The sequence below is a fragment of the Delphinus delphis genome, chromosome 6, assembly GCF_949987515.2.
Source record: "Delphinus delphis chromosome 6, mDelDel1.2, whole genome shotgun sequence".
NCBI classification, from domain to species: Eukaryota; Metazoa; Chordata; class Mammalia; order Artiodactyla; family Delphinidae; genus Delphinus; species Delphinus delphis.
This window is the reverse complement of record NC_082688.1, coordinates 91,581,089-91,605,270: the sequence shown is the minus strand read 5'-3', so window position 1 is coordinate 91,605,270 and position 24,182 is coordinate 91,581,089. Positions and strand designations below refer to the sequence as shown.

At 48.4% G+C, this 24,182-nt stretch overlaps 2 protein-coding genes across 2 annotated transcripts; both read left to right on the top strand.

Moving 5' to 3' along the window:
* Window positions 1-477: 477 nt before the first annotated feature.
* CDK20 (cyclin dependent kinase 20) lies at window positions 478-7,559 on the top strand. The gene is given in 9 exon segments (XM_060015076.1): window positions 478-875; window positions 1,197-1,229; window positions 1,232-1,351; window positions 3,469-3,657; window positions 3,907-4,028; window positions 4,219-4,281; window positions 5,017-5,140; window positions 5,586-5,741; window positions 7,229-7,559. Coding segments are annotated over 9 exon segments (1,080 nt in total). The 5' UTR covers window positions 478-800; the 3' UTR covers window positions 7,427-7,559.
* A 3,534-nt stretch (window positions 7,560-11,093) lies between these two features.
* On the top strand, window positions 11,094-23,894 carry FBXW12 (F-box and WD repeat domain containing 12). The gene is given in 5 exon segments (XM_069540809.1): window positions 11,094-11,192; window positions 13,743-13,780; window positions 20,334-20,497; window positions 20,945-21,063; window positions 23,539-23,894. Coding segments are annotated over 5 exon segments (465 nt in total). The 3' UTR covers window positions 23,584-23,894.
* The last annotated feature ends 288 nt before the right edge of the window (window positions 23,895-24,182 follow it).

The following is a 24,182-nucleotide window of genomic DNA, read 5'->3' as shown; positions in this document are numbered from 1 at the left end:
CTGCAAATTCCTCCAAATGTTTCCTCATGAGAAGCCCTTAGACATGGACTTTCCGGGTCAGAGTTTGTACTTTTTAAACGTTGTCTTTACATGTTGCCAACTGATGCTCCCTCCACAATGCAGATCCGAACCCGTCTCGCTTCAATCATTGGCTTTGGGGCTCATAGGTGGAAATGGCACCTGTAGGTTCTCACAGGTAGAAACTTGCACCTCTACGTATGGGGGCGAGGGTACCCTGGCCTGCCCGAGGAGCCGACCCCGCCCCGTCACCTTTCGGCCACGCCCTCGGCGCCGTGGTCCCGCCCTCGGCTGTGCGGCCCCGCCCCGTGCCCCCGCTCGCCCAGCTGATTGCCCCGCCCATCTCGCTGAGTGCCTCGCCTCCACCCCGGAGAGCGGCTCCACCCTCCCGCCTAGGTAGCCCGCTCCCAAGGCTGTTCCGCCTTGCTCCCAGGCTGCATGCCCCCGCCCCTCTGCGTAACCTGGCGTCACTCGTCACGTGACGTCCGGCAGTGCTGCGAGGGGTAGGCGATGGGTGTCGCTCCCGCTGCCACGGTCTGCGCAGGGATGATTTCCGCCGAATGAAGCTCACTGAGGCGTGATGGCGAGGGCCTAGGGGAAGGCGCAGACAGGCCCGGACGCCGCCTGTAGCTGCCCTCGGCCTCCCGGCCTCTGCGCGCTTTCCTGCGCCGTTGCTAGGCAGCCGCCTCTGGGCGCGGGAGGCAGGGCGGGCTAATGCGGAAAGGTACGGGTGCCGGGGAGGGGCTGTGATTGCGGAGGGTCCGGGTGTCTGGCAGAGGGCTATGGAGCAGTACTGCATCCTGGGCCGCATTGGGGAGGGCGCGCACGGCATCGTCTTCAAGGCCAAGCACGTGGAGGTGAGCACCCAGCCCTTCCTCCTTCGGTTCCATTGAGATCTACCTGTTTTCCCGACCCACGCTTGGGCTCCTGCCTCCCCGCAGCTTTTCGTGGCGTGCTCCCCCCTCTTTTGCTCTCTTGAGTGGAGGGCGTACAGGTTGCGGCCAGCTACCAGCGGTGCTTTCTTCCGGAGAGTGCCTCCTAGGAGCGTGGCGTGGATGTCTCTGAGCTGTTTGCTCAGCGCTGCGCCTGCTAGCCCTGATTTCCTTCCAGCACGGGGTGGGGGGCGCGTCCCACCCCCACGAGGGCCTCAGGCCTCAGCGTCGCATCCCCTTTTCCAGCCGGGGATGGGGCTGCAGTGTCTGCGTCCTGTCCCAAACAGACTGGAGAGATCGTTGCCCTCAAGAAGGTGGCCCTGCGGCGGCTGGAGGATGGCATCCCCAGCCAGGCCCTGCGGGAGATCAAGGCCTTGCAGGAGATCGAGGACAGTCAGTATGTGAGTGGGGCTGGTGTTATGAGGTGCTGGTTCCCGCCGTCCTCCATTCACTCCCACTCTGAGGTCCTGCAGTCACTCTGTTCACTCATTTGCTTCCTCACCCCTCACTCCCTTTCTTCTCCACTTGTTGTTCACCCTTATTCACCCAATTACTTCACTCATTCATTCCCTCTCGTTCACTCACTTATTTCTTCGCGTACTCCTTCGCTCATTCACTAACTTATCCTTTTTTTTCTCAAAACACTTAGTGATTTCTGAAGATAATAATTGCCACCTATTGAGCTCCTGTTATGTTCTGCATGCCAGGTTAACTGCTTTATGTATATTGTCCTTCTGAGTTTTGTCCTCTGCTCCGCAAGGCACATTCAGGCTCTCCCTATCTCAGGCCAGGGGAGGAGGCACAGCCACCAGCTTATGGGTGCTCAGCTTTTTCCACTTGTCTGTGGAGGCTTTGGCCCAGGTCTGATCGCAGAATCAGGACGGTTTAACATTGGAGCCTCCCATAGATTCTACCCTCTACTGGCCACTGGCAACACAGAAACCAGCCCCTACCCTGCTCTTGAGAACTGAAGTGTGGTAGGGGAGATGGACAAAGGCTACAGCGCCCATCTGGCGTGGTTTGTGCTGTGACAGGCCTGGGAGGGGCTGTGCGCACACGAGGAGAGACACCTCACACACCCAGTTTCATTCTCTTTGTGGTATTCTTTCTTGTCCATGTCCTGAGTAGAGGATGTGCTTAACTTCCTGGGGAGTGACAAGGGTAGGTCCACCCACCTAAGGGTGGGTGATACTCTGACTTGTTTCTTATTCTCTGGAGATGTCCTTGATATATTGGGTAACACAAGCATGTTATAAAACTGCATGTGTCATCTTGGTTTTGCATGAAAATATTTTGTATATATATATGAATACATGTCTGTGTGTGCCATGTCTCTTGTAAAGTCTGGTGGAATAGACTCCTAAGGTTGACTATAGGTGATAGGGTTTTTCTTTTGCTGTTTTTTTCATTATAATTTTGGGTATTATCTGAATGTATTTGTTTGTCCCAATCTGTAAAATGAGTGTCTACTACCCTCAACATCAGAAAAACAGCAATATGGCCATTCTTGTTTTTTGAGGAAAGTAAAAGGGCTTTGCTGACAGCTTGTGTGTGGGAGAGGTGGAGGGCCCATAGGAAGCTGGTGATATGGTCCCATTTCCTGTGCATCAGCAGTCCTGAAGAGTCTATCTTTAAAACACTCCAGATCTTACCCTGGCCCAGGCCATCCTCACCTCTCATCAGAACAACTACAGCAGGCTCCCCTGCCCCCCCGCCCCCCCGCCACTGCCTCCACTCCACAGTCAAAAAATGTACATAAAATCATCCACTCCCTGGCTTGAAAAGCTCCAGAGGCTTCTCTTCAATCTGAAAGAACTGTCACCATCTGCTTCCACCCGACTCCAGCCTCTTTTTTCATTCATTCACAACTTCTTAAGTGTCTCTCCCATGATAAGCACTGTCTAGGCTCCAGGAGTGCAGAACAGAGGAGCCTCCTTCCTGTTCTTGCCTCTGGGCCTTGTGTTTGCTGTCCCCTGGCCCAGAGCTCCTTCCCAGATGCCTTCTCTTCTTTCTTCATCAGAATCTTCATCAAAATACCCTATATGTTTATTGTTTGGTCATTTGTCAGTCATTTGTCCCCTGAACTCCTTAAAGTCCTTCAGGACCCACCAGCCCTTGCTCCTGTTCACTACTGTGCAGCCTGCCCTTGTGACCTTGTGGGCTCTCAGGAAGTATATATGACATGTCTCCTGCTCTCCCACTGCTGGGAGTTGTGATCACCTGTGTGTGTGTGTTTCCAGGTGATTTTCCAGTTCGTGGGCTGGGTGGGGGACCAGACACTGCCCTAAGTCGCCTTTCTTAGACCTCCTTTTCCCTGAGTGTTTACTGGAGCATTAGAGTAGGGACTTGCCTTCTCCTGGGAGAGGGAAGCAAGAGATCACCAAGCTCCCTGATTCTGAGCTCAGATCTCATGCCACCATCTCTGCCTGCCTGGTCCTCTGTTGGTGCAAGGGCTGAGGGTCCCAGAGAGAGTCTGAGCCATGTGAGGCTGGTGGCTGATGGGATGCCCCGCTTGCAGGTGGTACAGCTGAAGGCCGTGTTCCCGCATGGCGCAGGCTTCGTGCTGGCCTTCGAGTTCATGCTGTCAGATCTGGCTGAGGTGGTGCGCCACGCCCAGAGGCCGCTGGCCCAGGCGCAGGTCAAGAGCTACCTGCAGATGCTGCTCAAGGGGGTCGCCTTCTGCCATGCCAACAACATTGTGCATCGAGTCAGTTCCAGCATGGGCTGGGGTGGGACCTGGGGTGGTGGTGGCTGGGCTGTGGGTAGGCCAGCCCTTGATGAAGGGCATGGTTAGAAAAGGGACAGAGGGGGCAGGGCCTATGGGTACGAGGCCAGGGCTGGGGCCCTGGAGGAGGTCTGGTCTTGCGCTGACCTGGGTGCCCAGCCTGCCAAGCCCTCCTAACCCGAGGTCCTGTGGGGGCTCTGGAGGAACTGATGCCTCTTTTGGTGCTCTCAGGACCTGAAACCAGCCAACCTGCTTATCAGTGCCTCGGGCCAGCTCAAGATAGCGGACTTTGGCCTTGCCCGGGTCTTTTCCCCAGATGGCAGCCGTCTCTACACGCACCAGGTGGCCACCAGGTAGGGAGGACCAGTTCCCAAGCAGGACCTAGCAATAGACAGGCCCCAACCCTCCTGCTAGGAAGAGGTGCTTCTGGACCTTCTGTCCAAACAGTACTCTTGGGGCTGGTGTGGGGGCCAGGATGACCTTCCGAGGCAGCTTCCTGACAGACCGGTGACCTGGCTGTGACCACCTGCCCTCCTCTCACAGGTGGTACCGAGCCCCTGAGCTCCTGTATGGTGCCCGCCAGTATGATCAGGGTGTCGACCTGTGGTGAGACTCCTATGGGCTGGGCAAGGGGAAATGTGGGTTGTTGGGTCACCTTTTCCTCCTGGGCATTGAGGTCTCTAAGCCATTTGGGGGTTTTCCTGCCGTGAGCTCTAGGTTGCCATGGAGGTGTCTCCCCTGGTTAGAGTATCTCTGAGGAGTTTGGGATCAGTGTTCTTCCCCATGACAGTTTTGAGCTGGGAGGGGTCAAGTGGGATCAGAGTGGTTGTCCCAGTAGGAAGCTTCTGGGCTGAGGTCGGGGAGGTGGTCTGAGGCATGGGGCATCTAAGCTGCTATGCACGGGGTGATATCCCAGGTTGCAATATTCCTGAGCTATCTAGAGGCCTGGGTCCCTGGATATGAAGGCCCTGAACCTTTATTTGGGGTAGGATGGTTTGTGTATGCCTAAGAGTTTGAGATTTGGGGGCCATTTTGGAGTCTGCCCCAGAATGGGAGGAGGTGGCAGTGTGTCCCAGAATGTGAGGCTCTGAGAAGTCTTAGAACTGTTGAGGGGTTGATGTGTGTTCCAGAGTTGAGGCCTGAGAGCTGTTTAGAGAGGGGGATATGCTCTGTGTTCTAGGCTTGAAGTCTTTGACTGTTTGGGGATCTGTATCCTTAGCTATGAAGCCTGAAGTCTACTTTGTGGGTATCTTGACCGCAGTGTGAGGTGTGGGTGCTGGTGTGGGGAGATCTGTTTCCATGGTATGAGATCTCTGAGTTGTTTGGGTTCTGTATCTGCAGGGCTGTGGGCTGCATCCTGGGGGAGCTGTTGAACGGGTCCCCCCTTTTCCCAGGGGAGAATGACATTGAACAGCTTTGCTGTGTGCTTCGAATCTTGGGCACCCCCAGTCCTCAAGTCTGGCCGGTTTGCAGGGGCCTACAGTGGGGAGGGATGGGGGCGGGTGGCTTCTATTACCCCAATAGCTAGTGACTCCCCTGACCCGCACCTTCTCTCTCGTGGTCCCATGCCTCCTTGACTTCCCGGACCTCGGTCCTGGCCCAGCGTGGGATCTCCTCCACCCCTGCCCTGCTGGAGGTGGGAGGGCCAGGGCCCAAGCCCTATCCCTTCTCACCCGTCCCCAGCACACACGCATCCAGACCGAGCTGGGCATGGAGTAGGCGCCTGAGATGTGGAGGAAGGACTGAAGGACTGAGTGAGCACGTGATGTCATGAGTGACATGTGAGCAGGGGTGCGTGGATGGGGGAGTGATGAGTGAATGGGAGCAGGTAGGTGACAGGGAGCAAGAACTGACACCTAAGGGGGCTGGCGGTGTGGGTGCCGGCCCTGATGGACCCCCTTCTCCTCCAGGAGATCAAGGACCTGCCTGACTACAACAAGATCTCCTTCAAGGAGCAGGCTCCCGTGCCCCTGGAGGAGGTGCTGCCCGATGCCTCTCCCCAGGCGTTGGACCTGCTGGGGCATTTCCTCCTCTACCCTCCACGCCAGCGCATTGCAGCCTCCCAGGTAGGGTGACACCCATTGCCCTGACCCTCCTCGTCTGTGCCCTTTTGACCCAGCAGGTTGAGATTCTCAGAACATGTGATGGGCTGGGACCAGAACCCCTGGAGCCAGGGGTAGGAGGGTGCAGGGCAGGTGTGCCTCTCCTGAGTGGATCCTAGAGGGGACCCTAGAGGGCAGGTGGCCAGGGGTGTCCCATTAGAAGGGCATGCACACCTCGCAGAAGAGCGAGTCTCGGGTTATTGGTGACTCGCTTCTTCATCCCTTCATTCCTTCAACAAGAATTTACTAGCAGCTGCACATGCTGAGCATTGTCCTGGACCCTGATCCAGAGTGAACAGACATGACTTGTGCCTGTGGGGTCTCCACCCTGTGGTGAGGCAGGGCTGTCAGTCTGTGGGAGCCGAGGGGAGGGTTGTTGGGACTGACTTTGGGGTCATGCAAGGCTTCCTGGAGAAGGGCAAGTTTAAGCATGGGGAGCTGTTTTCCCAAGAGAAATGATGAGCAGAAGCCTGGAGAGGAGGACCCAGGAGGGGTGGGTTGTGGCTGGAAGGCAGGGGAGGAGGGGAGGACCATGGGCTGATGGCTGATGGTATGAGGGCCTCTGTCGGGTGTACCTGGCCATCTGGCCTCATGGCAGCCTCCCCTCCCTGCCCTCGGCACTAGCAGCGTGTGTTTACACATGGCCCTGGCGAGTTCCCATGTCAGCAGCACCTTCAGAGTGTACTGAGGCCAACTGACCACCTCTCAGCCCCCTGCTGCTGCCCCCAGTCTAAGCACCACCACTCCCCCATCGCCTCCCAGAATCTGCTTCTCCTGCCCATTTAGTCTCTCCTCCACGTGGCAGAGAGAGGGACCTTGTCCAGGTAGGCTGTCGTATCCTCACCTGCAGGGCCCTCCTGGGGCTCCCTCAGAGGAGAAGCCAGGTCCTAGTGGCCCACAGGCATCACACATTTGGGGCCATCACCTCTGTGACTCTGCCAGCTCCCATTCCCCTTGCTCATTCCCCTCGGGCCCCAGGGCTCCTTCATGTTCTGGGGGTCTGTGCATTTCTGTCCCTAGGCCTCACTCATTCACCTTTCAGGTCTCTGCTTGAACGCCACCTCCCAAGGGCCTCCCCTCACCATTCTTCAGGCCTGCAGCCCCTCCAGTATTCCTCATCCCCCCCCTCATACTTTTCTCTTTCCCACAGCACTAATCATTTGATGCACTGTTTGTCTTACTTCTTTATCGTGTTTATTACCCCCACCCCTCACTTTGTGGAAAACTTGAAGGCAGAGCTCTTTGTTCTGTTTACCGCTGCATCTCCTGTGTCTGGAGCAGTGCTCAAACAGTGAGCACTCAGAGGTGTTGGAGTCACCTGAACGATGAGCAGATGAAGGAAAAATACTCTTCAGGGCAATATTCACATCTCCTCCTCGGCGGGAAGTGGCTGAAGCTGGGACGGGGAGGTGACCAGTTTCCTTTTGCTGCCCCTTGCTTGCTACCCTCAGGCCCTCCTGCACCAGTACTTCTTCACAGCTCCCCTGCCTGCCCACCCCTCGGAGCTGCCGATTCCTCAGCGCCCAGGGGGACCTGCCCTCAAGGCCCCCCCAGGACCCCCCCACATCCATGACTTCCACGTGGACCGGCCTCTCGAGGAGTCGCTGTTGAACCCAGAGCTGATTCGGCCCTTCATCCTGGAGGGCTGAGACGTTGGGCCAGGCCCCACCGGCGTGTCCCCCGCTTCCCTCCCCAGGACAAGCCAGGCCTCTTGTTCTTCTGCTCTGGCCTGATTCGACCACAGTGGTCCTGCTCCTGGCCAGGCCATCCAGCCTCAGCAGAGGGGACCCTCGGCCTGTGCTGTCGGCCTCCCATCTGTGTGCTGGTAACAGATCCATCAGAAGGAGGCAGTGAGTTCCGCTGTCATGCCTGCCATGGGGCTGGTTCTCTAGTTGCTGCCTTCCTGGTCAGGGTCAGTCCTGGTAGAGCCATTTGGGGGAGCGCTGAGTTTAGGATGTCCTCATGTCGGAAATCCAAGTGGGAAGGAAAGTTTGGGTTGATTTTGTTCTCAGAGACATTAAACACTAGTTCACTTTTGAGATTTATTATAAAACCCCCCGGTAGTTCTACGTGATGTATGCCCCTCTTCCTTTCCAGTTGAGGGAAGTGGCTGAGGTAGCATCATCCCCTGGCCCTTGCTTTCTCTGTGGTCAATGGGAAAGTGGCCCCATTCATGGCTACTTTACTCTTGGGGGATTGCTAGGTGCTTCATGTGACAGAGCTCCCTTTTGGAGGTGAGTTGGCAGAAATCAGGACCCAGGAATGGCTCAAGTTGGGGACCCAATAAGTGACCCTCCACACCTTAAGCTGGTTTACCAACATCACCCTCAGGATACGGGTGAGCCTGGACCACATGGGCCTCCTCTTTACTCAGAGATACTGGGCAAATAAGAAGACAGACATTCCTGGAACTCATTTGTTAATTCAGTAAATCCCAATACAATCTGAACTGGCTCTTGTTTTTCTTATTAAATAATTTGGTAAGCCAATTCTAAAATATATGTGGAAATGAAAGGGTTAAGAGGAGGCAGAAGCAGAAGAAAAGGCAAAAAAAAAAAAAAAATGATGAAAGGACTTACCCTATCAGATACCAAGACTATTATAGGGCTGTAATAAATAAGCAATGTGGTATTGGTTCACAGATAGATAAAAACAGATAAATCAGAGAAACTTATTCTTAGCAATCTTTTATTCTTAAAATATTCATTTTGTGCTCATGTGGATAGAATTCTGTAAGCACTGCAGTCACAGAGGTGACTAACAGTGCCACAGTCACTGCCCTCCAAGCTCTTAGAGGGCAAAGCACAGTAAACTCCAGTTGTTGCTTTCAGGGAAGAGTCTGAGTGTCTCATATGTCTTTAGAGGTGTTTTAAGGATCTGGCCTCTGCCTGTCCAACCACATCTGTAGACTCTAAGCTTCAGTCTAGCTCAGTTTCTGGTGTCTCTTACCTCCGTATGAATGCAAGTCTGTACCCAAACCCTGACCACTGACCCTCAGCCAGTTCCACTCGCAAAGACTAAAGCTTACTCCACCCTGACATTGACCCTCACCTTGACCATAAACCTTACACTTAACCTGACCCTATCACCCTGACCCTGACATAGACACTGACTCTCACCCTCAATTCTTTGCCAGCCCCTTCCCCACCCATGCCTGGCTTTGATCTTGGCATTGACTCTGACCGTCACCCAAACTCTGACCCCGTTTGACTTAGAACTAAACCTTGTCCATGAACTTGGCTCTCATCTTCACCTTAACCCTGAGTCTCTAATTGACATTCCTCTTACCTTGATGCTCATTATGATCCTGATCGTTAACATGTCCCTCACACTTGCCCTGAACTTGACTTATCTTTGACAATGACAGCTTCTCTCACACTGATTGTGAATACTGTGATAAATGAGATACTCACCACCTTCAATCTGATTCTGACCTTCAACTTCACTCTGCCCCTAGACTGAATCCTCACCTTGACAAGGACCATCATACTGACCCACCCTGCCCTTGAACTTGCGCCTTGATGCTGAACTACATTGTACACTCAACCTGAAACTAGTCTGCACCCCAAGCCTGACCATGATCCTGATCCTGACACTCATCTTGACCTAGACCTCCATTTCACCCTGACCTGGGTCCTCATCCTAATGCTGAGCCTCACACAGAACATGGACTCACACTTGGCTGTCACCGTTGACACCCTAATCCCATCATGACCTTGAACCTGATCTAGACCCTGACCCTGAAATTGAACTTCACACTGACACTGACTTTCATTATTATGAAGACTCATCCTCAGCCTGATCGTCACCTTCATCTTGACCCATCCTCACTTTGAAACTTAACCTTGAACTTGATTTTGACTATAAACCAAACTCTGACCCTCTGTGGTAAGCAGAATAATGTGCCCCTCCCGCAAAGATGCCCATGTCCTAACCTGTGAATACATTGCCTTACACACAAAAGGGACTTTGCAAATGTGATTTAAGGGTACAGACTTTGAGATGGAAAGAGTATCCTGGATTATGCAGATTGGGCCAATGTAATGGGGTTGGGGGGAGGGAGAGTTGGAGGAGGAGGACTTAATTCCTTCCAGCAGCAATAGAAAAGGAACCCACCTTGACTTTTAATTGACCTTGACCTTCACAATGAACATCATGCTCACCCTGACCCTGACATTACCTCACATTGATCTTGACCCTGAACCTGACACTGACTCTAATCCTGAACATCAACCTCACCCTCACCTTGACCCTGAATCCTACACGGAACTGGACATCCACTGTCAACTTGAATCCAACTTTCAATCTTACTTTCACCCTGACAATAACCATCACCCTAATCCTGACATTCATCCTCTCACTGATCCTCTCTAATGGAGCCTCAACCTGATCCTAACCTTGGCTCTCACACTGATCTTGAACTGAACCCTGGATCTAAAATTTCCCTTATAGTGACCTTGTCCTTGAACCTGATTCTGGCACCATGACCCTGACCATTCTCTTATCTTGATCCTTAACCTGACGTAGAATTTTACCTTGAATTGGACACTCACCCTCACTCTGATTCTGATCTTAATCACTCTGTCCCTGATCTTACCCTCATCCTGACTGTGACCCTGGCTGCTGTGACATTGAGCTTGATCGTGACCTTCACCCTTACACTAACTCTGATCTGATCTTGGTCAGGGCCACGACCAAAACCAGGGTCGGGGCTAAGGCTAGGTAGGGTGAGAGGCTGGGCAGGAGCCATGATGAGGGAGGTACCAGGTTAGGGCCAGGGCTTGGGCAAGGGCCAGTGCTAGTGTAAGACGGAGGCTGAGGGTCATTCTGAATGTGATTGTGAAGGCCAGGGTCGGGGCTAGGGCAAAGCTCAGGATGAAGGTGTGTACTAGGGTGAGTCAGGGTCAGGTGAGGGTAGGAACAGGAGTATGGTAGATGTCAGATGCTAATGAAGTCAAGGGTGATGATTAGGGCGAGGTTGAGGAAGAGGGTCAAGGTCTGGATAAGGGCCGGCACCAGGGCAAGGGCTCGGGAGGTGCTGGGTTCAGGGGCACCACAAGGTCCCGCGTGAGGGTCAGGGCGAAGGTCAGAACGAGGATGAATGTCAGTATAAGGGGGTGGGCAAGGGTCTCAGCGAATGTCAGGACAAGGGCAGAAGCCAGTCTGAGGCCAAGTAGAAGTGGGGCTGGTGAGCGGATTAGTAGAAGTGGGTGTTCCGAAAGGAAGCGCGGAGGCTGGGCGAGGATTAAGCGAGCGGGCGGGGCTCGGCCTGCGGGGGCGGAAGCGCAGCAAAGGCGTAGCCCGACCCAGGCAGCCATGGGGGCGGGCACTGTGGAGCCGCAGATGGGTTTGCACCAGCTGCTGCATGTGTTTTTGGAGGCCCAAGACATGCTCTGCGTCGCCCAGGTGGACAGGGTAGCGCGTCCTGTCCCAGGCGGGAGGCAGGGCTGGGCTCGTGGTCGGCCCGTCCCCTCGGAGCCTCAGTTTCCCAAATCTGGGAGGGGGCGTCGGACGGCCCTGAATCCGCGATCTGCAGAGGGCGCTTTTGGCCCCCGGGGTGGCGACCTCGGCGACCTATGAAGGAGTCTCTCTGAAAGCCTCTTATCCCTCCGTCCCTCCGTCCCTCCGTCTGTCGGTGTGTCCAGAGCTCCTGCGCGGTTGGCTTGCACCGGGCACCTGTGAACAGGGTTCACCCCTAAGATTGGCTTAGGGATCCCCACCTCTTCTGGCATATTCTGGAATTTCCCTTCTGAGGCCTGCCTGGAAAGCCGTGCTCTCCCCGTGAGTGGCACCTCCTCCTGCGGGCTCCGCCTGTCCCTTCCCAGCCAGTCGAACTGTACTGGCTGTGCGCCCTAAGTGCCTGTTTAGTGCATTAGTCTGATCTGCGCTTCTGCCCCTGTTGTGTTCCGAGCTCTTCCTCCTCTGTGCTCTTACGCAGCACAACTGTAACTAAATGATCACATAGTGTACTTGTTAAATGTTTGCTTCCCCCCCACCCCCGACCCCCGCTAGACTCATTCTTTTCTCTCTTGCATCGCTGTGTATATAACCACTGTATGATCACTGTGTGTATACACTCAGCGTATGGCTTGATATTTCGTGTACTCTAAGTAAATGTTTGTTGAGTAAATGAATCTTTACTTTTAAAATACATTATTATATCATTTTACAAAAAGATTAATAAACAGACCCTTACCTGAATTGTGTAATTATAACTTAAATGTATCAAGTAAAATACTGCGTTGTTATCCCCATTTTTACCAATAGGGAAAGTGAGTATCGTGCCGTGAGTGCATTGGCTGAGGTCACCCAGGTAGTCTCCCAGCAGATTTTGAAAGGGAGGTGCCGTTTACCCTTTGATAGCAGCAACTTCTCCAGGTTCTGGTTTCCCTGTTAGGTAAAATGAGGTCAATAAACCCTGCCTTACAGTGTCATCATGAAGATCAGCATCTAACAGAGGCATTCTCCAAGGTGGGTAACACCCATTTTGCAGGTTATATTACATACTATAATTTTATGTTAGGGAAGTAAGAACATCTCAGTTGGGTTTTGAACCGGGAACTATAGAAAAACAGAATGCAGAAATCTTCTTACTTGGTTTGATTATTGCAAAATATCAATTTTACATTCCTACTAGCCAAAAAGATTTCTTAAGGACTGAGAAACTTTGATTTCGGGTGAGTGAGGGCTGTGGAAGTAGGAACCTGGGCTCAGACAGGGTGGTTGTTATTTCTGCCAGGGCCTGGAAAGCCACGTATCTGGATGGGACCCTCAGTAGGTCTGGGCCACAGAAAGCTCCAGAGTGGTTTCTACTGAAGCTGTATAGGCTCCAGAATCCAGGGTGGCCCAGCTGGAGAGGCCAAGAAGTTCCAGGATGCAGGTGTGGGCCTGAGGGAGGGGGAGGCAGGGTACTCTGATCCCTTCCCAGGGCCACCTGAATCTCTTCCAGATACTTCTGCAGAGAGCAGTTTGTGGGAATAGGGCCTGTGTGCCCTCCCCAGGTAGCAGTTCTGTTCCTTCACCTTGGCATCTCTGGGACATCCCTTTAGCCAGAGCCTTAATTTACTCCATTGCAGCAGCCTTCTTATGGGTCCTGCTGCTCTGCCCTCGTTTCCAGTCCTTCCTTCTCTCTTTTTTTTTTTAATTGGCCCTACCACATGGCTTACAGGATCTTACTTCCCCAACCAGGGATCCAACCCATGCCCCTTACAGTGGAAGCTCAGAGTCTTTTTTTTTTTTTTTAATATTTATTTATTTATTTTGCTGCATCGGGTCTTATTTGCAGCACACGGGATCTTTGTTGTGGCACGTGGGATCTTTCGTTGCGGTGCACAGGCTCTCTAGTTGTGGCACACAGGCTCTAGAGCACTCATGGGCTTAGTTGCCCCAGCATGTGGGATCTTAGTTCCCCGACTAGGTATCCAACCCGTGCCCCCTGCATTGGAAGGCAGATTCTTAACCATTGGACCACCAGGGAAGTCTCCAAATCCTTCCTTCTCATAGAAGCCTAAAACACAGTTTGACTTAACACTTTTCCATTCACAGTTCTCACTGTTTTTGCCCTTCTGACTTCCAAGAGTTGGTCTAAGCCTGTCTCCAGCTCCTTTCTCTATGTTCTGATTAAGGCAACTTACTCATCATCTTTTTCATACTTCTGAATCTTTGCCCAAGTGGATCTTTCTCTCCCTGAAATACTTCAGCCATTTTCTTAGAGGATAACTGCTCATCCTTCAGGAGTTGATCAGTAATTACTTCTGAACCCCTTGGCTCCAACTGAGTTGGTCATTCTCTCCTTTGTCATTCATTATTTGGTGTGTTTTATTTGATTGTCTGAATTTGTCTCTAACTCCCCAGGGTGAGTGTTCTTGAGTGCAAGCACTGGGTCTCATTTAGCTCTCTGTCCCCTCCACAGGGCCTGGCAGGCTAGGCACTAATTGCATGTTGACTGACCAGATACTCTTCTAGGTCTGGAATGAGGCTTCAAGGACCAAGGAACTGTGGAGGTGAGTGGAGGAAGAGCCAGGCCTGCTCAGGAGAGTATCCCTCAAAGGAGAGAGGGGTGTACTTTTCAGCACTCACTGCGTTTCTGCTAAGTAGACAAGAAGGGACAATCCACAGCCCTTACCAGCAGGAAACTCCTCCCTAGTTGGGGGTGTGAGACTTTTTTTTACAGTGTATTGAAATATAAGCGATTTTGTTAATCAAGTGGAGGTTGATGTAGGTGGGGGTGCCAAACTCAGGGGCAGAAATGTACAGCAACTTGAATGCAGCTGGCTGATAGACAAATCAATAGACAAATGAACCACTTTTATTTGATTTCAACTTTGGTGTAACAACATAGTTATATAAGCATGTTTGATATTAGAACTTAAATAAAATTCAAAAAATTAAAAGTAGAAAATAAAAAATATTTTAATCATTAAATTATTAAATTTTTCTTTTCTGTTCATTCCTCCTTTGGAACCTGACATCTTTTCTTTTGTCCCAAGGGGTAAGTGTCAGATCTTCTGCCTCTTGTAGTATATAGGACAGACTATATAGCCTTGACTATCAACTAGGAGCTACATTTAGTTTTAGTCTTTCCTTATGGAAAACAACTGTTCACATGAAGTTTCCTCCAAACATGGAGGGAATCTTTGCTTGATGGTTTTTATTTTTAGAATAACTGTGAATTGATAAATTTGAGAATTGTGGAATGCCAATCTTGCCATATTTAGTTTTCAGTATCATACAGCACTGTTCTGTTTGTTGCTTTTTATTCATTTTTTTATTGCTAATCATACTAATTAGAAAAATGATGTTAATCTCTAGTCAATTTTAAAGTAAGGGAACTTTTACTGGATTTCAGTCTTTATCTCTACAATTTGGGGAATGTACTCTACATAGAACATTCAATTCTGGAAATTTATTTCTCTGTAGATAAGTGGACAAGAGAATGTCTTGCCAAATGTGATTCTCAAAGACACTGTGTCACTAGAAATAAATGAGTTGACTCATAGATTGGTGTAACTATTTGTGGAAGCCCTTGGAGGGCAATTCTCACAGTTGAAATGGGTAGGATGCCAACTCTAAACCCTAGTCTTTGTTCTCATCTTTACTGATAAGCTGGGGTAGGAATTTCCCTTTGAGTAACATAAGTAATATATTTCTTTCAGCAGTTCATAAAATCTCTTGAGCAGCTTATCACCTAACCCCCACATGTTTGCATGTGTTACCATATTGTGTGTACCTCCAGGTTCCTCAAGCAGATTCTTCAGCTGTCTGCAAGCCAAGTCATGAATGGGTTTTCGGTTCATTACTATTTTATAGTTTTTGGTGCTAAACTCTTTTTAGCCTACAGTCATTCTTTGGTATGGTATCCTTGACCTATGTTCATATAAAAAATACTGGGTTTATGCTTCTGGAACTGGGACAACTGCAGCAGCATTCCAGGAGCATCGTCACATGCACGTGTCATTTCTAATGTTGTATCTGTCATGGGTACTAGGCCCCAAAACTCTCCAGGCCCATAGAAACTCTTACAGACACAGTAATGAACATGGTTAACCGGTCGTATGTTTTTAATATGTACTCTATAATTCTAATTTAAAACACTGCAAGTTACTTCTTTAAAATGCTTCATGACCTTTTAAATTCTGCCATCTCTTTAACACACTATGCGTTAGATTTTTGGTTAAAATTGCAAATATTTGCTTTTGTTTAAGCAAAAAAAAAAATATTTCTTTTTGTTTGTGTACAGTAGATTGTTTTGCTGTTAATTGCTTTCTGAAAGGTTTTGGTGCCATGGTGTTTTTTCACTTGATACATCCTTGTATTTCAGAGGCTTATCTCATACTTTACTCATGTGCACACTTCAGCCTTGTTGACAGTCTGCCCTTTTCTTGGTCAAATCACTTGGTTTTATTTCTTCTGAATATTGGTTATGGTTCCTACTTATGATGTATAATGGCCTTAAATATGTAGAAATAGATTTCACTTCCACAAAGAAATGTTATCCCCCCTTTTTCTTAAACCACATTATCTTCTTAGTCTAGCTTTTATTTTCACACTGTTTAGGTTGAGATATGGGTACAAGAAATTTCCCTTTCTGTTTATTTCAACTAAAAGAAAGTCAACAACATAAGAATGATGATGTGAGGCAGCTGATACTCAGCCTCTTAGTCCAAGAGATAAAAGGGATGGTGAAGGCCATGGTGGAGCTAAAAGCTCATTCTTTTTTTTTTGGCTGTGCCATGTGGCTTGCAGGATCCTAGCTCCCCAACCAGGGATCGAACCCAGGCCCTCATCAGTTAAAGCATAGTCCTAACCACTGGACCACCAGGGAATTCCCTGAAAGCTCATTCTTGTCTGAGGAGTACCGTTCTGTGTGGCCCCAGATAAATTTTTCCAGGTGAGAATTTGATTTCAGTATAGCTAGATATCTTCTTCTTTTACCTAATTTGTATGTGAAATCTCTTGATTTTTAAGTATTGACAGCTAGTTCAAGTAGGCCAATCCTATGCAGGCCAGACAAGGTAATCTGGATGCCCATTCTGCCTGCAGGCTGTGAGTATGCTACTTCTGGTAGAAGGAACAGGGTTTCAGTGAGGACAGGAAAACCCATATCCGACATAAGCACTGGATCCTTCCCAGTGTGTTAGAGGTCACTAGTGCCTAGTACAGAGCCTGACACATAGGTGCTCAGTGAGTGTACAGGCTTTGAATGGAGAGAAACTCTTTGCGTTGTACTTATTGGGACCATGGGCTGTGAGCTACTTATTTCCCACCCAGCCTTATTTTTCTCCTCTGTGAGATATGACTGGAGTCCTCTGATGCTGTATCAACTCTGGTGACTGTAAATTTTGAAAGCCTTTGTCCATGGGGCCTCCCTAATCCTCTCCCAGATGTTCACTCTCCTTGTGTTTTACTCCCATGGCACTATAGGCTGCCCCTTCTGAAACTTAGCATTTCTCTCCAGAATTTTAGTTTTACTTATCCTCCTAACCACCAGCTGAGAGTACTCATAGGGCAAGGGCCATGTCTCACTCACTTTGGGGTCCACAGACTAGGTGGGGATTCAGTATTCTCCATAGTGTGGATGAGCTAATGTTTTATCTTCAACAGCCTTATAAGTGAGTTGCTATCATAGAATTGACAGTAGTTATTGATACATACAAGTTAAGGATGCAGACTCTTGGAAATTGGTGGATTAATGACTTCTGAAAATTTTCTGTTCCATAAAAGCAATGAGAAAACTGGCATAAATTGTCAAAATCAACTTTTACAGAACTCTGGAAATTAACCAGAGACTTACAGTAGTCTGGGAAGTGTTTATTCAAGAAAAAAATGGCTTATTCTCAGTAAGAGCAGCAAGTGTTCACTTGCTCTGTTCCCATAACAACCTTCCAGCTTTGTGTTAGTCTTGAATACCAACAGTTCACAATCACAGTGAAACCAGGAGCTGCAGTCACTGGAAGGGTAAGAATGGGTAAGATTCTTCAAAGCCTTATTCCCAGAGAATTGTCATTGTTCAACCTGTCTGGTGTTTCCTGGAAGAGCTCACATGTAAGCTGTCTTTATTTTACCTTGCTTGAAGTTCACCCAATGTGAAAAACCTTTACTTTGGGGCATCTGTCAAGACAACTAAAGAGAATTGATTTACTTTTTTTTTTTTTTTTTTTTTTTTTGTGGTACGCAGGCCTTTCACTGTTGTGGCCCCTTCCATTGTGGAGCACAGGCTCCAGACACGCAGGCTCAGCGGCCATGGCTCACGGGCCCAGCTGCTCTGCGGCATGTGGGATCTTCCCGGACCGGGGCATGAACCCATGTCCCCTGCATTGGCAGGCAGACTCTTAACCACTGTACCACCAGGGAAGCCCTGATTAACTTTTTAATTAGTCTTTAATCAGAGTTGATGAATGATAGTTAAGGAAACAATAGGCCAACCAAAGAGTTTAAAAGGAAAACTGGGAATGTGATGTCCTTAGGGATTTTGGAAAGCTCCAACACATTCCTAGGAATCTAGAAGGCCAAGTGCTTATTCAGGGCTGTGTGCTAACTCAGGGAAGATATAAAAGGGCTCCAGACTTTTACCTCTGGTTAACCTTGAGGTTCCATGGAAGCAGGAAGTGAAGACTAAGACAGAGAAGTCAACTGCCTGGCTGAGTGTTGAACACATGCCCCAACCTGCACATAGAGCGTTTGGCAATCACTAGGAAATTTAGTGGTTCCAGAAATTTAGGAAATATCTGTTCTCTCATTACTGCACATTAATTTAACTGAACAGAGACATAAGTGGCCCTACATAACAAAGAATACAGACTTTCAGAGTTCAGAAACTTTTCAGAGTTACTCCACTAAACAAACAAAAAATAATAACAGCTATAATAAAACAGGGGTGGGGTGGAATCAGATTTCCAGAGTTCTGCATTATGTTATTTAAAATGTTCAGTTTTCAACAGAAGTTATAAGTCATGCAAAGATATAAAGTGTGGCTAATATGCAGGAAACAAAGCAAACAATAGAGACTGTCCCCAAGGAAGCCCAGGCATCAGACTTACTAGACAAAGACTTTAAATCAACTATTTCAGTATGTGCAAAGAACTAGAGGAAACCATGTGAAAAGAACTAAAGGGAAGTATGAGAACAGTGTCTCATTAATAGAGAATATTAATAAAGAGAAATTATAAAAAATAACTAAACAGAAATTATGGAGTAGGAAAGTACAATATCAAATTAAAAATTCAAGAGCAGATTTGAGCAGGCGGAAGAAAGAATCAGTAAACTGGAATATAGGTCAGTTGAGATTATCCAGTCTGAGGAACGCAATGAAGCTAAAGATGAAGAAAAATGAATAGTGCCTAAGAGACCTGTGGGACACCATCAAGCATGCAAGCAACAAATAATAGGGAGTTCCAGATGAGAGGAGAAAGAAAGTAGAAAGTATTTAAAGATATGGCTGAAAACTTCCCAAATTTGATGGAAAATGTTAATTTACACATCCAGAAGCTCAGTGAGCTGCAAGTAGGATAAAGTCAAAAGAGTTCCATTTCGAGACACTTTATAATCCAACTTGAAAGCCAAAGACAGAATCTTGAAAGCATCAAGAGAGAAGCAACTCATCATGTACAGGACAACCCCAATGAGATTAATGGTTGATTTCTCATAAAAAACCATGGAGCCCAAAAAGGAGTGGGCTGATGTATTGAAGGTGTGGGAAGAAAAAGATTGTCATCAAGAATTCTATATCTAGCAAAATGAAGGAGAAAATTAAGACATTCCTAGATTAACAAAAGCTCTGAGAATTTGTTGCTAGTAGATGTGCCCTACAAAAAATACTAAAGAGAGTCTTTCAGATTGATATGAAAGGACATTAGACAGGAACTTGAATCCACGTGAAGAAGTAGCACCAGTAAAGTAGCCACATAGGTGTATATAAAAGGCAACATAAATGAATTGTTTGTAACTCCTTTTTTCCTACGTGATTTAAAGGACAACTGCATAAAACAATAATTGTGACTCTCCATTGGGTACATAATGTATGAAGAAGTAATTTGTATGACAATAACAGCATGAATGAGAGGGGCATAAAATGGAGCTAAGTTTTTTGATACTATTAAGTTGATATTAATCAAAACTAGATTGTCATAAATTAAGATTTTATCCGGTAATCCCCAAGGCAACCACTAAGAATTAGAAGAATATACAGTTGAAGAAATGACAAGGGAATAGGACATAAGAAAATACTTAATACAAAAGAAGGCAGTACCAGAGGAATAGAAGGAAAAATGCATAGAAATAAGCAAAATGACATATGTAAATCCTATCTTATCAGTTGTATTAAATATATATGGATTAAACACTCCATTGAAAAGGCAAAGATTGGCAGAAGGGATTAAAAATATCCAAGTATATGCTCTTTACAATAGACACATTTTAGATTCAAAGATACAGGTTGAAAATAATAGAATGGAAACATATACCATGCAAACAGCAACCAAGAGAGAGCTAGAATGACCATGCTAATAACAGACAAAATAGACTTTAAGACAAAAAGTGTTACTAGGGACAAATAAGGATATTTTATAATAATAAACAGATCAATCCATCAAGAAGATCTAAAAAATTATAAATGTATATGGACCTAATAACAAAGCAACAAAATGCATGAAGGGCTGACAAAATTGAAGGGAGAAATAGACAGTTCAACAATAGTTGGAGGCTTCAAAAAAATGCAGACTCTTGAGTTGCAGTTGCATGACCAAGGCTGCATGACCCTGGGTTAGTTGTTTAACCCCTCTCTCATATCTAAAATGGAGATGAGGACCTACTTCATGGGGTTGTTATATAGATTGACTGGAAACACAAAAAGCACCTATTCCTGACATGTGGTGAGCACTCGTTCAGTGTCATATCATTATCCCCATTTAACGGTGGAGGAAACTGAGGCCTACATAGGCAAAGTGAGTTGTCCAAGCTAGTAGACGGTGAAGCTGGGAATCAAAGCTAGGCCTACTGATGCCAAAACACCTTCTAATGACTCCTGTTCTGCCTGGGACTGTGGGGTCTTTGTTTCAGGCAGCTGTGTCTGAGACGCTGGTCCTCCTGTAAAGCCTCCCAGATGACCCTGGGCACACAGACATGGAAACAGTACTATCTCTGCTGATCCGAGCTGGAGTTCCAAATGGAATCTGGGTGGCCAGAGAAGGATTTTATCTGCAAAGCCATTGCTGGGCACAAAGGTATGGGGTGGGGAAGGTGGTAACTGTGCATTCCCACTCTTTCCCTGGTCAGATCTCCAGGGATTTAGTTTTTCAGCCAATTAGTTGGAAAATGCCACATAATGAGGACATACCCTGCTATGTTCTATACCTCTGTTATCATTTGATCCTAACAGAGATCATTATATCTATTTCAGAGTAGAAAGAAACAGAAACTAAGAGATAAGGATGTTGTAACTGTTGTTCACAGTAACATGGCTGGTGGGTGGTAGGCAGTCCTGGGCATGATACCCAAATTGTAAGTCTGAAGTCCCAGCTCTTTCTGTCCACTGCTGTCCCCAGAATCAGCACCTGTCATGCTCCTGAGAGAGAAGAGGAATGACTTGCCTGCCTCCCCTTCACTAAGTTGAATGTTCACATTCCAGGCATCCATGTTTGTGCTTAAGGCAAGTCTGTGTTCTCTTTCAGGAGAGATAGATGAGCTGGCCTACATCTCAACCAAAGAGTACTGGTTTGATGGGTGGGAGAAGTCCGTGGTGTGCGCCGTGTCTTCAGATGGCACCGTGTGTGCCTGGGATCTGCAAGAGGTGAGCTGTTCAGGAGGGGGCCAGGATGAGAAGTGACCAGATGCTGCTATGTCCTCAGTCTTAGCAAGGCCCTTTGCCTTTATTCTTTATCATCACAGCCAACTTGTGAGGTGAGTAGTGGGAGCCCCATTGTACAGATGAGAAATCTGAGCTGCAGGAGGCTCAGTCGCTGTGCCAGGTCACACTTCAGACTTGAGTCTGATTGATCGCAAATGCCCTTGACTTTCTGCTGTCCTGCCTCAGGGAGATGGGCATTTTTGCAGTGCCTGATGGAGGCTGTTTATGCAAGGGGATTGACAGCTGCCATGCCCAGTTCTGTGCTGTCCACATTGGAGCCAATGCCTGCCTCTGGGTGGTTTTTCCCAGATAATGCAGATTTTACTCACCCCACTTGCAAACTTAAGTGTTAAAACCTCGATAACTTGGTTGGTACTAATTGTTAAAAGCTTTCCTATCCATTTTCATATTCTCTGATTGCTCTTTTTTGTCGTTTAAAGGATACAGTTATTTGCCTCATATGTCTTTCCTCCATGGTCAGTTTTTTCATTTGTTTATGTTTTTTTTCTCTTCCACGTGCTTTATTTTCCTCATATACATTGTGATGTTTGACATTATAATTTCGAGTGAAGGTCTCTGGTGACTGATGGGTGCAGGTGGCTGGTTTCTGTTTCATTGCAGTTGTGTTGCCCTGACCCACCTTAGGCTGTGGACATGAGACCACGCAGGCTTCGATGAGGGGCTCTCGGGCAGGAAGAAGACCTGAAGGCTGGGAGGTTCTATAGTTGCCAAAACAAAAAGGTCTTGACTTGAACATAAAGAGCTTTGGTGCTGGGGTGGCAGACCTTTTCTGTAAAGGGCCAGAGAGCAAATATTTTAGGCTTTGCAGACCACGTGGTCCTGTTGCAACTACTTAACTATGTGGCTGAAATGCAGAAGCAGCTGTATACAAGTAAACAAAAAGGGAGTGGCTGTGTTCCAATAAAACTGTACTTATGGACACTCACATGTGAGTTTCTTGTTTTTTTCATGTGTCGTGAAATATTCTTTGATTTTTTTTTTAACGAAAATACAAAAATGGTCAGTGGGCTGGGTTTGGCTGCAGGCCATGGTTTGTTGAACTCTAGTGTGGTCCATTGGTCACAGTGTGGGACTGTTAGACAGGGCTAGACCCCTCGGCACCTATTCTGCCTGGCTTCCCAACCTTAATCCTCTTTGTGAATACATCTCCAATCTTATTTTATTTTTAAAAAGCTCAATCATTTTGTTGGAGTCATGCATTATGTAGCCTGTTTCTGAACTCTGTTTCCCTGGTTGCTACTTCCTATTCTGAAATGGGAAGGGGAGTTTCACTGCTTCTTTACCCACTTCCATACTACTAGCCACTGGCGAATAATGTGTATTCTCCGAGACCTAGTTGACATGAGCCAGTCACCGGTGCTGAGTCCCTACTAGTAATAGTCTTGTTAGCTGTTTAAGCAACAGAAATCAACTGTTGATTTGCTGATGTGAGGGGGAAGAAAAAAAAGAATGGAAGAATACTGGGATATCATGATTGGAAAAAGATCATGCTAACATGATAACACTTGATAGAAAAAGAACCGTAATAACTCCAAATTGGAAACAAACCCCATGTGGCAACTCTGAGAAACTCAGAAACAGCAATTAGAGGATTGGTTCTCTGATGCCCGGTCCTAATGTGCTGTGGGCCTGCTGGACCCGGGCTCTTACCTCGCTGTTCTAGCTTTCAGAATCGTGGGAGAGACCATGTATCTGGGAATCAGCCCATCTCGGACCAGTCATTTTCCTCTGTGCTAATGGCCTTCGCCAGGCCCAGCCTGTGGTGGCACTGCTGGGCACACCACTGGGAAGGGCATGTTCTGAGCAGGGCAGTTGTAGATATGCAACAGAAACTGTTTACAACTACAAGGCTGAATTAGCTTATCTGTAAACCTGGGTTCCTTGGGGACCAAGTGAGATGCTCCACGTGGAAGTTCTCTTTATGCAGCCCTGCACAGCCCAGGTCCTGAGTACAGCCCAGGTCCCCAGCACAGCCTGGGTCCCAAGCACAGCCCAGATCCTGGGCAGGGTGGGTAGTGTTGGGTCCTGCCTCCCTGCCCAGCCTTCTTTAGTTGAGCCATAGGTAACCACTGGGAGTGCTTCAGACATCCTGTGCCCAGTGCACATGAAGGACCCCACCCTCAGTCCCCCTGCAATGGCACCAACCCCAGGCAGTCTCAACACCCATGCTCAGCCACTGCTCTCCTCCAGGACACACCTGTCTCCTCTGTGGTAGAACATTGCTCCTGTGTTGTGTTCCCTACCATGCTGTGCAGCCTGTGAGGATGGGGATCACATCCTTTACACCTGCATGTCCCCAGTGTGCACTGGGTGATGGTCAAATGAATGAAAATAATAAGCGTTTAGGAAATAAATGGGCCCTATGTGAGTTGTTACATTAATTTTGTTGTTGCCTAGGGCACAGAGCTCTGTCGAGCCCTCTACAGCCTGCAGCTCTGGTGAATTTGGTGACTTACCCTCGGCTGCAACTGGCTGTCACCGTGGATGAGCGGGGACTGATCAAAGTATGCAAAGCAGAGAACGGGTGTAAGCAAGCCTCCTGCCTGCCTACATACTCGTCTTCATTGGAGGCCTGTGACTTTCCAGAAGGCCCCCTCCTGCTGGTGAGTGACCCAGCTCTCAGGAACCTCTGCTGTTTCCCAGGGTCTGTGGACCTGGCACCAGACCGCTGTGCCAGGTGGCACTTCAAGCCAGGCCCTCCACATGGCAGACCAAGTGACCACGTAATTCTGCTCAGTCCCCCAAGGTCCTCCTTGCCTGCCACATGGAGGGCAGACTCCTCATCCCCCTTCGGCTCTAGTGTGCCACAGCCTGTTCCCTGGCCCCATCTCTGCAGCCTCTCACCCTCTCAGAGGTCCAGCCCTGTGGGCTGCCTGTGTTTTCTTGTCCACGGGCCCCTGCTTTCCTGTCTCCTTGTCCTACTCATAGTCTTTCTTCTCCTTGCAGTTCCTTCTCACTACTGCATTCTCACCCTTCTTTCCCCCTTTTCAAGTCTCCACAAGGGCCCAACTGAAAGGAAAACTGAGGCATATTCGACAGAA